This window comes from Oncorhynchus kisutch, linkage group LG1, assembly GCF_002021735.2.
Source record: "Oncorhynchus kisutch isolate 150728-3 linkage group LG1, Okis_V2, whole genome shotgun sequence".
Lineage (NCBI taxonomy): Eukaryota > Metazoa > Chordata > Actinopteri > Salmoniformes > Salmonidae > Oncorhynchus > Oncorhynchus kisutch.
In genome coordinates, this window is record NC_034174.2 from 21,181,364 (window position 1) to 21,194,062 (window position 12,699).

The following is a 12,699-nucleotide window of genomic DNA, read 5'->3' on the forward strand; positions in this document are numbered from 1 at the left end:
GAGGCCGAAGTGAGGGTGCCATCGGCTGAGGCGTTCATTCAACGATGTTGTCGCACCTGGATCAGAGCGCGATCCTCTTTGCTCCGCTCCTCTGCCCGACATCAACATCAGGCAAACCATCACTAAAGACCTCTTCAGGTCCTCCAACCGGGTCAATGGGTGTGAATGTCCACCCGTGATCTTCCCTTAAAGGTGGAATCACGGAAACTCGCCCCTCGCTACATTCCTCGCTATATAGGACCCTTCAAGATCCTGAGTTGCATCAACCCGGTTACCTATCGTCTCCAGCTTCCCAGGTCCATGAGGGTCTGTCCGTCCTTCCATGTCTCCTGTCTCAAGCTGGTAAGTACCAGTCCCTTCTCTCCCCCCACACCTGCTCCTCTGCTACACTGTCTGGCATCTGTTGGAGGCTCGCCAGGTCCAAGGGAACCTGCAGTACCTGGTGGACTGGGAGAGCTACGATCCTAAGGAGCGGTATGGGTCCCGGCCCGGGACATCCTGCATCGGGGTCTGGTAAGAGACTTCAACAGACTAACAGGTGGTTGTCAGGACTCCGCGGCTAGAGCCTGGAGCCGCTCCTAGGGTGGGGTACTGTCATGGTTCCTCTGGGCACCAGAGGGCGGCAGAGTCTTTCTTTGTTACTCAGATGTTGCTTATAATTTCATTATGATTTCCCTTTTAAAATAGGTGTTTTCTGTCCTTGTTTGCAGAAGCTTGGTTTTGGTTGCCCTGTGTGTCGCCTGAGTAAGTTATCTAGTCCTAGTGTTTTTTTGTTTTTTTTCAGTATTACTGTGATCATTCTGTTACCTTATTTTTTGTAAAGTATTTACATTTATCCTAAACCACTGATTCCTCATCTGGTCCATTCTCTGCACCTGGATCCAACTCCACCACGTCACAAGGACAACGCTACCTGCCCCATTGCATAGTGCCAACTGTCAAGTTTGGCGGAGGAGGAATAATAGTCTGGGGCTGTTTTTCATGAGTCTGTGCTTCCAACTTTGCGGCAACAATTTGGGGAAGGCCCTTTACTGTGTCAGCATGACAATGCCCCCGTGCACAAAGCGAGGTCTATACAGAAATGGTTTGTTGAGATCGGTGTGGAAGAACTTGACTGGCCTGCACAGAGCCCTGACCTCAAACCCATCGAACACCTTTGGGATGAATTGGAATGAGTCAGGCCTAATCGCCCAACATCAGTGCCCGGCCTCACTAATGCTCTTGTGGCTGAATGGAAGCAAGTCCTCGCAGCAATTTTCCAACGTCTAGTGGAAAGCCTTTCCAGAAGAGTGGAGGCTGTTAAAGCAGCAGAGGGAGAGACCAACTCCATATTAATGCCCATGATTTTGGAATGAGATGGGGTTTTATTTAAAGGACAATCACTTCCCATACCATAACTACTTTTTCCACTGTGTGAGCCATTGAATCCAAATCCACTAGAGGGCTTCTCGGCCCTTTTAACTTCCCTGGCCTCATCAACAGTTGTACTCAGACCAGAATTCAGGCATAACCAGCTACCCAGCATCTTTATCAACAGCCCTCCCTACCTCTTGGCAAACCCAAGCTCTTTCAAATATGACCTGAGAATAAAATCTGTCTATTTTAAACAATTCAGCATAGAGTAAACCTTGACATAGAATCAAATGTTATTTGTCACATGTTTGTAAACAACTGGCATTCCTAACAATGAAGGAAAACAAATGAATAATAGCACAAGGAATAAATACACGATGAGTAACGATAACCTGGCTACATACACAGGGTACCAGTACCAAGTCGATGGTGAGGGTTACGAGCTAATTGAGGTAGATAATTACAGGGTAAATTGACTAGGCGACAGCATAGATAATAAGCAGCAGCATATGTGACGAGTCAAAAGAGTTAGTGCAAAGAGGGTCGTCAATGCAGATTGTCCAGGTAGCTATTTGGTTATTAACTATTTAGTAGTGTTATGACTTGGGGGTAGAAGCTGTTCAGGGTCTTGTTGGTGCATTGGTACCGCTGGCTGTGCAGTAGCAGAGACAATAGTCTCTGTCTTCGGAGTCTTTGACCGTTTTTAAGGCCTTCCTTTGACACCGCCTGGTAAAGAGGTCCTGGATGGCAGGGAGCTCGGTCCCAGTGATTTTATTTGGCCCCAAGTTCTGATTTAATTTATTTTCATAAAAAGGTTTTTCGTTGGACATAAGACTGTACAATTACCAGGAAATCAGATCAAAGTGATTTTAAGTTAAGAAATCTGTTCCCAAGTATTCCCACGCATAAATAGAGCAATAATGTGATTGTATCCCAATATAATCAATGTTTTTGTCAAATATTATATCTGTTTGGGCTTCTTCAGTCAATTTGCAGGTTACTAATTATTTATAATTGTTTTAGCCCCCAAACATCTACTCAATAAAAATCAGTCTGTGGCATAATGTAATTGGGGACCCCTGATCTACAGCATGTCTCTTTCTAGCTCCCTTCCATACCCAAAATATGTTTTTTAAGAACTGGGGGATTTCTGGGCATAATTCAATCTTAACTGAAGCACAATTGAAATAGTTTAAATGCACATTTTGATCATTTTAAGCAGACTATTACAACCAAATTAAACTGGGAACGGATAACTTAGCCCTTTTCATTCAACAACATTTTCAGTCAATAAAACATACTACAGTATATAATATATTATTTCATTCCTTCAACATAAAAAAAGCAGGAAAACACTGACATTCAACAGAAGCACTGGAATTCAACAGAATTCCACAAGCAGTCATAGATCCACTTCAATTCCATAAATCTACAGTATACATAGAAATGTACAACAATAAAACATTACCAATAGTTCAATTGCCCTTCCTAACCCCAACTTCATCAATCAACCTTTATTGAAACAAGGTCAATTACATTGACAATGGAACACATTTGAGAAGACCTTGGTGATTATTTCAGTTATCATAAAAGCATCCCTTTTAAAGTTTAAGTTCTTCAACTAATCATCAGTGTTTTGTTTTTGTGAAAACAAACTGATGCCATGGCGATGCTGAAACCAAGGTTATTTTAGCACTGTTGTGAGAACACTGTGTTCTCTTCAGTACACTTCAGCCTTGTGCTGGCTTTATCTGTAGAGGGCCATGGGTGCGCTCTGGTACAAACACATGTAGGAGTCACACAGCAGCCTGCGGACAGGCTCTCCAGCCTGGGAGGGGTCAGCCCACACTAGCTCCTCCTCTGACTGAGACAGGAAGTCACCCACCTCGGGACAAGCCCTGATCTCTGGAATGTTGTAGCCACTGTGGTCATCACCTGTAGAGGGGGCAGATTATTATTTATCTGAGTGGAAGATAGATAAGACATATGTCATGGTGCAGTGTTATCTCAACATCAAGTCAGGAGGTTCAGAGACAAACGCATGTTATTGGAGATCTAGTGAACAGGAAAGACAAATAACATCACAAAGCATGGAACAGTCTGCAATTGTACATTCGTGATTATTTGTTCAGCACCTTGGGAGAAATGAAAATAGTAGTATGTTCTTCCTTTTAGATAGTTTTACCAACCCGATGCCATTAACACACAGCCACTGAAAAGATTTTAAAATAAACAGTGCTTCAACAGACTTGTGATGGTAATAGACTAAATTCGTATTTATAAAATAATTGTGTTCTTTGAGGTCAATCTCACCACATCTGTCCGCCATGCTGTCGAAGAAGAGCCAGGAGCGAGGGCCAGGCCCATACTTCACAAAAGACACATAGTGGCTGGTGTGGATGCAGAGCACAGCGAACAACTGCATCATGTGCCTGGGTAAAGGGGCATCTGCCGGAACCTCCGCTGGCACTGCCAGGGCTCTAGGGCAGTGGCCCTTCCGAGACGGATGAGTGTGCACCTGTCACAAAGGGAGAAGTGGAGATGGAGGAGGGGAAGAGGGAAAGTAGAGAGGGAGATTCAGCAAGATAAAGAAAAATAAATCAATACACTTGCAAGTAGAAAAGATGTAAATCAAACAGTAATGCTGCTTAACGGTGTCTACCTGTGTCTTGCAAGTAGTGCAGTACTGTTTGACTCTTCCTGGCTGGAGCTTGCGGTCCTGTAGGCACTGCGGGCACTCATACTCTGCCAAACGCCCACAGAGGAAGCACTCTCGGGGGGCTGATGGGAGAAAGAAGGTGGGAAGCTGTCACTCAACCTGAAGACCGTTTACTATGGCAAGCTATGCTTAGGGATTTACTATATGGCTTTTAATTCATAGTTACATGCGTGGCAGACGTGTGACCAGCGTTTTGCAAAAACACTCTGTCAGTCTTCATTACATTGACTGATGGTGTAACTCACAGTTGTACAGAAGATCTGTGATGTCAAGCTCTGTTGAAGGGATGATGTGGGGGAACATCTTGTACTTTTTCCCAAACCTTGGCATCTGGACCATGAGACAGGATGGGATCTGAGGGATATATTAGAAACATTAAACATTAGAGCAAAGGGATTGCCTTCCAAAAAGAACGTGGGCGGTTAACAAGGCCTCATAAACATAACTCCTTAGACAACCTTGCACAGTATCACCAACCTCCTCAAACTTGAGGCCACAAGACAGGAAGGAGGTATCCAGCAGCTGCTGAACCGTGGGAGTCTGTGTCACCTGCTCCTTATCCAGAATAATCTGGAATGTGTAGGCATCCTGAGATGTGTTGTTATTCGATCTGAGACCCAGAGAACAATCAAGCTAAGCTACTCAATCATGGCAGAGTGACCAAACAGAAACTCAGAAAAGTCCAGACAATTAAAATGGAGATGAGCAGAGTGAGGAGGGGAAGCAAGGAGCAATAAGTAGCCTACAGCATAACCTGCAAGAAAGAGAAAGATATGGGTCAGGAGGTCAAATTAAGCAGCAGAGAAAGGTGACTGGTTCAAACCTGAGTTTAAGCAATGGCTCCATGCACAGCACCCGCTGTATAAGGATTGTGATGAACTCTTCAGGGTCTGCAGGGAGGCAGGATAACACCATTTAAGAGAAATCAGAGACACTGCAGCCACTCAAAAAAGATAATTTAGACATAATTTCCCTTAGCTGGTATCACATTTATGTTAAGAGACCCATAGAAACAACACTATGAGAAGTGTGTGAGTACCTTTCTCTTCTGTTACAAAGGTGTCACAGCCGAGTTGCTTGCGGAAGTTCATTACGCTCTCAGCAGGCACAAAACCTTGTCTGTGGATTACACCCACTAATGTCACTCTCAGTGGCAACACAGAAATACACACAACACACGGAAATGCACATTCATATAAAGTGCATATACTGGGCCTGAACATACACTACCAATGTGCCAGAGTAATACCAGACATGCATTGATTCAAGAAGGCGTTTTCTTTCTCAGTCTGGGTAGATTACAATGTCATAACGCCCTTATTTTGAAGAGCAGTTGATAATACAGGCACGCCTGAGGGTCAAGAGGATCTAGAAAAAAAGTACAGAATGTTTATACCGGCGCAAACAGTTAACGATGTCTCTCCTCAGAGAGCGAGATATGCTCTGTTCTGTGTCAGCTGGTTTGTGGCAAACACTGTCCAGGGTCATGGAGGAGCTGAACAGACTGTGGAAAGATGTATTACCTTTGTTAGCTTGGCAGTGGTCCTGGCACAGCATTAAGTCATTCTTACAAGAAACTGGGCTGAACAAAAAATTATGCCCAACAGTGTAAAATTGTCATACAACTATGAGTTAGGAACAATGAGCAACAGGAAGTAAGTTTACCTGAAGAGAGTGGCATCGAGGTAGCAGGAGTTGTAGTGCCCCTGGATCCCCTTCATCTTGCCCACGAGCAAAGACAAGGCTTCCGACTCAGGGATAGGAGGGACATTCTCATCGATTTCCTCCAATGGAGTAACTGATGCAAACCAAACAAAAACATGAAGTACCACTTAGAGGAGTCGCTAGTGCGCGATGAGACAAGGCTATCCCTACCGGCCAAACCCTCCCTAACCCGGACGACGCTAGGCCAATTGTGTGCCGCCCCATGGGTCTCCCGGTCGCGGCCGGCTGCAACAGGGCTCGAATGCAGTGCCTTAGACCACTGCGCCACCTGGGAGGCCCCTCCAACCACTCTTTTTACACTGCTGCTACTCTCCGCTTATCATATATGCATATTCACTTTAATTATACATTCATGTACATACTACCGCAATTGGGCAGACCAACCAGTGCTCCCATACAGTGGCTAACCGGGCTGTCTGCATTGTGTCCCACCCACCACCCCCTCTTTTACGCTACTGCTACTCTCTGTTCATCATATATGCATAGTCACTTTAACCATATCTACATGTACAGTGGGGCAAAAAAGTATTTAGTCAGCCACCAATTGTGCAAGTTCTCCTACTTAAAAAGATGAGGCCTGTAATTTTCATCATAGGTACACTTCAACTATGACAGACAAAATGAGAAAAAAAAATTGTAGGATTTTAATGAATTTATTTGCAAATGGTGGAAAATAAGTATTTGGTGAATAACAAAAGTTTCTCAATCCTTGGTTATATACCCTTTGTTGGCAATGACAGAGGTCAAACGTTTTCTGTAAGTCTTCACAAGGTTCACACACTGTTGCTGGTATTTTGGCCCATTCCTCCATGCAGATCTCCTTTAGAGCAGTGATGTTTTGGGTCTGTTGCTGGGCAACACGGACTTTCAACTCCCTCCAAAGATTTTCTATGGGGTTGAGATCTGGAGACTGGCTAGGCCACTACAGGACCTTGAAATGCTTCTTACGAAGCCACTCCTTCGTTGCCCGGGCGGTGTGTTTGGGATCATTGTCATGCTGAAAGACCCAGCCACGTTTCATCTTCAATGCCCTTGCTGATGGAAGGAGGTTTTCACTCAAAATCTCAGGATACATGGCCACATTCATTCTTTCCTTTACACGGATGAGTCGTCCTGGTCCCTTTGCAGAAAAACAGCCCCAAAGCATGATGTTTCCACCCCCATGCTTCACAGTAGGTATGGTGTTCTTTGGATGCAACTCAGCATTCTTTGTCCTCCAAACACGACGAGTTTTTACCAAAAAGTTATATTTTGGTTTCATCTGACCATATGACATTCTCCCAATCTTCTTCTGGATCATCCAAATGCTCTCTAGCAAACTTCAGACGGGCCTGGACATGTACTGGCTTAAGCAGGGGGACACGTCTGGCACTGCAGGATTTGAGTCCCTGGCGGCGTAGTATGTTACTGATGGTAGGCTTTGTTACTTTCGTTCCAGCTCTCTGCAAGTCATTCACTAGGTCCCCCTGTGTGGTTCTGGGATTTTTGCTTGTGATCATTTTGACCCCACGGGGTGAGGTCTTGCGTGGAGCCCCAGGTCGAGGGAGATGATCAGTGGTCTTGTATGTCTTCCATTTCCTAATAATTGCTCCCACAGTTGATTTCTTCAAACCAAGCTGCTTACCTATTGTATATTCAGTCTTCCCAGCCTGGTCTTGGCCATAGTGGAGTTTGGAGTGTGACTGTTTGAGGTTGTGGACAGGTGTCTTTTATACTGATAACAAGTTCAAACAGGTGCCATTAATACAGGTAACGAGTGGAGGACAGAGGAGCCTCTTAAAGAAGAAGTTATAAGTCTGTGAGAGCCAGAAATCTTGCTTGTTTGTAGGTGACCAAATACTTATTTTCCACCATAATTTGCAAATAAATTCATAAAAAATCCTACAATGTGATTTTCTGGATTCTTTTTCCTCATTTTGTCTGTCATAGTTGAAGTGTACCTATGATGAAAATTACAGGCCTCTCTCATCTTTTTAAGTGGGAGAACTTGCACAATTGGTGGCTGACTAAATACTTTTTTGACCCACTGTACATACTACCTCAATCAGCCTGACTAACCGGTGTCTGTATGTAGCCTCGCTACTTTTATAGCCTCGCTACTGTATATAGCCTGTCTTTTTACTGTTGTTTTATTCCTTTACCTACCTATTGTTCACCTAATACCCTTTTTACACTATTGGTTAGAGCCTGTAAGTAAGCATTTCACTGTAAGGTCTACACCTGTTGTATTCAGCGCACGTGACAAATAAACTTTGATTTGAGGTGTGGGCTGCAAACCAATGCTTATAAGGCTATTATTACAATGGCACAACCTGAGATTATCGACACTGTTTCTGCATGTGTTAGTGTTAGGAAGGACCTATACAAGTAGTGTCTAACCTGGGAGGATATTTGTGGCTTTGAAGGTCTCCTTTTCAGAGCGGAGACATAGGAACCTTCCATCTGGACTGCACTTTGTTAGGGGCAAAAATAGGGCCCTGCCCCCTTTACAAGTGAAATACCGCTGGCCTCCATACGTCCCATCTGAGCAATTATTCACCTCATAATCCTGATGGCAAAAGAGTTGCTGAGGAATCAATTCTGATTGAGATATTGAAATCTCAAAAAGGAGAATAATAGGTAAGCTCAATAACATTGCTTAAACAGTTCACATTACACTCACCAGCTCAATTCCTGCCCAGTCAATTTTATTTTCTGAAAGGACTCCCATCCACTGGATTACCCCATATACAGTGATCCCAGTGTTGGACGTTACCTCCACCAGAGATCCCACATCAAAAGTGTGGTGTGACAGGCTTTCGGGTGGGGTGACACTCTGGTCTACGTGGTTTATATCTCTCACTTGTCGTCCACAAGATCCCATATTAGGCATGGAGTTGATACGTGACCCCGCTTTTCTGTTAAGACCTGGGGGAGAAGAATTTGAAGAGGGGTAAGAATGACGGATCACATGGTTTCTGTCCTTGTCACAAGACCCATGTCATGAGACTGATCTGTGGTAAACATGTCTATCTCCATAAGAGGTATGTAGAGAGCTCAGAGCATGTGATGATCTCTGCTGCTACATTCCAGAGCACCTGGGCCAGTTTTACCAGTTCTGTACAAGGAACCGCACTTTGCCCACTGTCTAGCCACAGGTGCTGCTCATTGCCGTCCAATAACGTGTAGCACTTATATTTTAGCATTTCTTTCTGATAAGGGGGAGGCGGGTGGAGGGGTATTTTGCTTGCAGGTACCCCAATGCGCAGCAAGTCCTAAAATGATAATAACCGTTCAAAGAATTATGTCTGTGCAAAGCACGTTTGAAATGAGAGCCCAAAGCCACTGGGTTCTGAAAGCTGATATTCTTTCCTTACAAGAAAACTAGTAAAGTATGTAATGGGTTTAAAGACTAGAAAATCCAGGTAAATGTGTCATATTTTGTAAATAAATGCACGTAGGCCTATGAGCTTGCTTACTGATCAATGACAATGCATGGGGATTGAACACCAGCAAGTAAACATGCACTACTGACCCTCTGAATGACTGTCTTTCCAGCTAGGGCCAAGGCCTACAGAGTACGCTGGGACAACCTGGACAATGTCTGCTGCACTGAACAGGGGAAGAGGGGCGGGCTTCTTAGATGACACTGTTTGATTAGAGTCTTGCTGAAATGGAAAGGAAAAAAATAGATCAAGTAAACACAATCCCTATACAGTAGCAATGCTGAAAATTGTTACTGGTAAGCCAGAAATACAACAAAATGCATTCGAACAACTGCAAATTCCTCAGTGTTATTAAGTTTCAGATGTTACGTAAAAGTTATGTACTGTAACTAATCCGATAACATTATGGATCTTCCCCTGATGCCTTGTGTACAACTACAGTGTCATTATGCAAAATGGTACACAGCGTCATCTGGATATGTGTGCAACAAAAGTAAAATAACCTTCTGCTACCATTTCTGTCAAGCTGTCTATGCATACAGTTTGACGCATACGTTTGATAAATTCAAATATGCACCATACAGAATGCACTGCAACTGCCTCTGCAACGCAATGCTGCAAGGCAAATGCAGTGTTCCATTGGAAATTAATGTACTTCTGGTGTACCAAAATGCAATGACGCTGTCGGTGTGATCGCAGCGTGAGAGACATTCTTGTCTCTTGCTGTCACTTCCTGAAACTCATGTAAATCAATGAGAGGTTCAGGTGTACTTGACATGTACAGTTTACAGTGTCTGTCATACTGTGTAATCATTAGGCTACATTTTTCAATTATCGATGAGAGGATCAAAGACAGTAGAAATTCCTGATTATTTGCTTATACATTGGGCAAAATGCTCAAAGTTATTCAACTTTCTCTATGGCAGTGTCTATGCTGATATGGACATACCAGATACCAGATTTATATAAGTTGCATACTCACCACAAACTCAACCTCAAAGCCCAGCATCAGCAGGTCTCCTTGGTTCTCCTTCTTACCGATCAGCATTAGGTTTCTAACCAGCCCTGGTTGGTGACCCTTCTTGTGCTTAACTACCACCAGATCATCCTGAGACAGCACACAGATAGCCAAAAAAAGCTGGGGATTACACAGGAGCTCCAGGCGTTTGCTGGAGGGGGACACGAAGAGCAGCAGCTGGGCCTGGTGGCAGGTGAGGGGGTATGTGTCCTCCATCTTCACCATGCCCCCACTCTTAGGGTTACCCCCACTGCTGCCACCTCCGTACAACAGTCCCATCAGCTCTCCCTTCTGCATCTCTGCCTCCACACGGCCGATGCATCCTCTTGCGAACCCTTTTCTCGCCTTCCCCCGTGTCACTATAAAGAACTTGTCCTTCCCTTCTCTTTTTGATTCCATCCCACTTCTAAAGTGCACAAAATTCCTGCTGACAAGCAATGCAGACGTTGTGTGACTAGAAGCCACCCTGTCAGGGAAAGAAGTAAAGAAAGTATTATTGTATCCTTCTGATAGTGAATGTGAATTCACAGCCATTCCATTGTGCTGTCACACTCAAAGCACGGCTTTAAAGACTCTAATTTACAAAGAAGTGACAGATAGGTAGAATCAAGGAATGCAAAAGGACTTCCTTTATACATTATTTGGGTATATAGTTTTTGAAATCAATTGTCTGACTTTTGGCAGTTTTTAAAGATAATTTAACATCAATCTCAGTGGTAACACTATAAGGGTTTTAACACATTGTTTCAACAAAATAAGATACATGGCAACAATGTATCTCTAGTAATGACCTTTTATTACTAGAATGTAATTGAGTCAATCTTACTGACCGTTTTTCCAAGTATTTGAAGAGCAGTTACTCCGAAGTTCTACACACATTCGATTGCAAGGTAAACTAAATCCTCGCTACCGTAGCTCGGGAATAAGGAAGTCATTCAGCCCAGTTAACTGATACTGTAGCTCTGTGACCGAACACGCCCGTTTTATACGGTTCTCTATCTGACAGAGACAATTCAGCATGAAAATCGTGATTTTTCTTCAAGATAATATTGCGTCAGAGAATTCACAAATTATCAATAGGATTTGGGTAACGTTATATCTAACGTTAGCTACATGATAGTGGTAATTTACTAAGCAAGTAACTGTTGCTTATTGTATCAGTCACAGAAAATTGCAGGTTGTCAATCACAGTGTCGCAAATAATTGAACAGTATCAAGACAGAGTAGCCTACTCGGGTATTTAAACTTCAATGTGGGGTAGGTAATGTTAACCTTATCACTCTTATTATCTACAATATAATATCCCCCTCCCCATGAGTGACAGAGGGAATATCAGCTATGCATATATATATATTTATTTTTAAACATGTATGCCCTAGGCCTATTGTTAGAAACAAAAACACCATCTGGTTATAACCTTGGTCGGTCACACTGCGTGTTGTGGTGGTGCAGCAAACTAAAAGGAGCTAGCTAGCTGTTAGCTAACTAACGTTCATTAGCTAGCTGTGTTAGCTAGCTCATTGAAAACTCTTGCTTGCAGACAGTTGAAGAAAATATCGTCTTCCTCTGTCACCCACCAGGTGAAAACATATTTTAAATAATTGTTCGGATTATATAATCAAATAAAATGCCATTAACCATGAGAAAGATTTTGGGCGCTTGACAGCTGCTTTTTGTCTGATTAAAATTAAACCTCTGCATTGTCAGTTTAGACGCGGGGCTGGAGAAGGGGAGCTAGGGACGTTTAAAATTTTGATTGACAGATCGGTAGAAATATGTTCTTTAATTAACATATATTTAAGCAATAAGGCACGAGGGGGTGTGGCATATGGCCAATATGCCACGGCTAAGGATTGTTCTTAGGACAAAGCCTTTAGCCGTGGTATATTGGGCATACCACAAACCCAAGGTGCCTTATTGCTACAATAAACTGGTTACCAAAGTAATTAGAGCAGTAAAAATAAATGTTTGTCATACCCGTAGCATACGGTCTGATATACCACTGCTGTCAGCCAATCAGCATTCAGGGTATGAACCACCCAGTTTATAATTGAAAATAAATTCACATAAATATTCTATGATATGCTCAAGTTATATATTTCATAAATATATTCTGGACATATATGTAAATATATTTTGAATTCCCAGCATGTATGTACATACAGTGCCTCTTTCAGAAAGTATTCACAACCCTTGACTTTTCCACACACATCTTGTTGTTACAAAGTGGGATTAAAATGGATTTAATAGCAAACATGTTGGTCAACGATCTACACAAAATAATCTGTAATGTCAGTGAAATACATTATTTAACATTTGTAAAAAAATAAAAAAAAATAATGAAAAACAAAACACTAGTACTGTGTTGAGATAACTAATCAAACCTGAGTCAATACATGTTAGAATCCCCTTTGGCAGCGATTACAGCTGTGAATCTTTCTGGGTAAATCTCTTAAGAG

General features: G+C 42.9%; 1 protein-coding gene across 1 annotated transcript; it reads right to left on the reverse strand.

The window, feature by feature from the left end:
- Positions 1 to 2,385: 2,385 nt before the first annotated feature.
- Positions 2,386 to 11,480, reverse strand: cyld2 (cylindromatosis (turban tumor syndrome) 2). The gene is made up of 14 exons (XM_020507624.2): positions 11,071 to 11,480; positions 10,205 to 10,706; positions 9,312 to 9,444; positions 8,460 to 8,704; positions 8,177 to 8,345; positions 5,738 to 5,870; positions 5,469 to 5,576; positions 5,112 to 5,191; positions 4,896 to 4,962; positions 4,550 to 4,682; positions 4,318 to 4,426; positions 4,016 to 4,134; positions 3,667 to 3,871; positions 2,386 to 3,288 (listed from the first exon to the last, which is right to left on the reverse strand). Exons 2-14 carry the CDS (start codon positions 10,637 to 10,639, stop codon positions 3,101 to 3,103), a joined length of 2,124 nt encoding a protein of 707 aa, XP_020363213.1. The 5' UTR covers positions 10,640 to 10,706; positions 11,071 to 11,480; the 3' UTR covers positions 2,386 to 3,100.
- Positions 11,481 to 12,699: the final 1,219 nt, after the last annotated feature.

What these genes read in the sequence shown, in the direction of transcription:
- cyld2 (XM_020507624.2), bottom strand. Translation starts at nt 10,639, where the DNA reads ATGGAATCAAAAAGAGAAGGGAAGGACAAGTTCTTTATAGTGACACGG. An exon ending in GAAAGACAGTCATTCAGAGG is followed by an intron (nt 8,705 to 9,311) that starts GTCAGTAGTGCA and finishes CTTCTCCCCCAG; the next exon opens with GTCTTAACAGAAAAGCGGGG. An exon ending in CAGCATGGCGGACAGATGTG is followed by an intron (nt 3,289 to 3,666) that starts GTGAGATTGACC and finishes CCCCCTCTACAG; the next exon opens with GTGATGACCACAGTGGCTAC.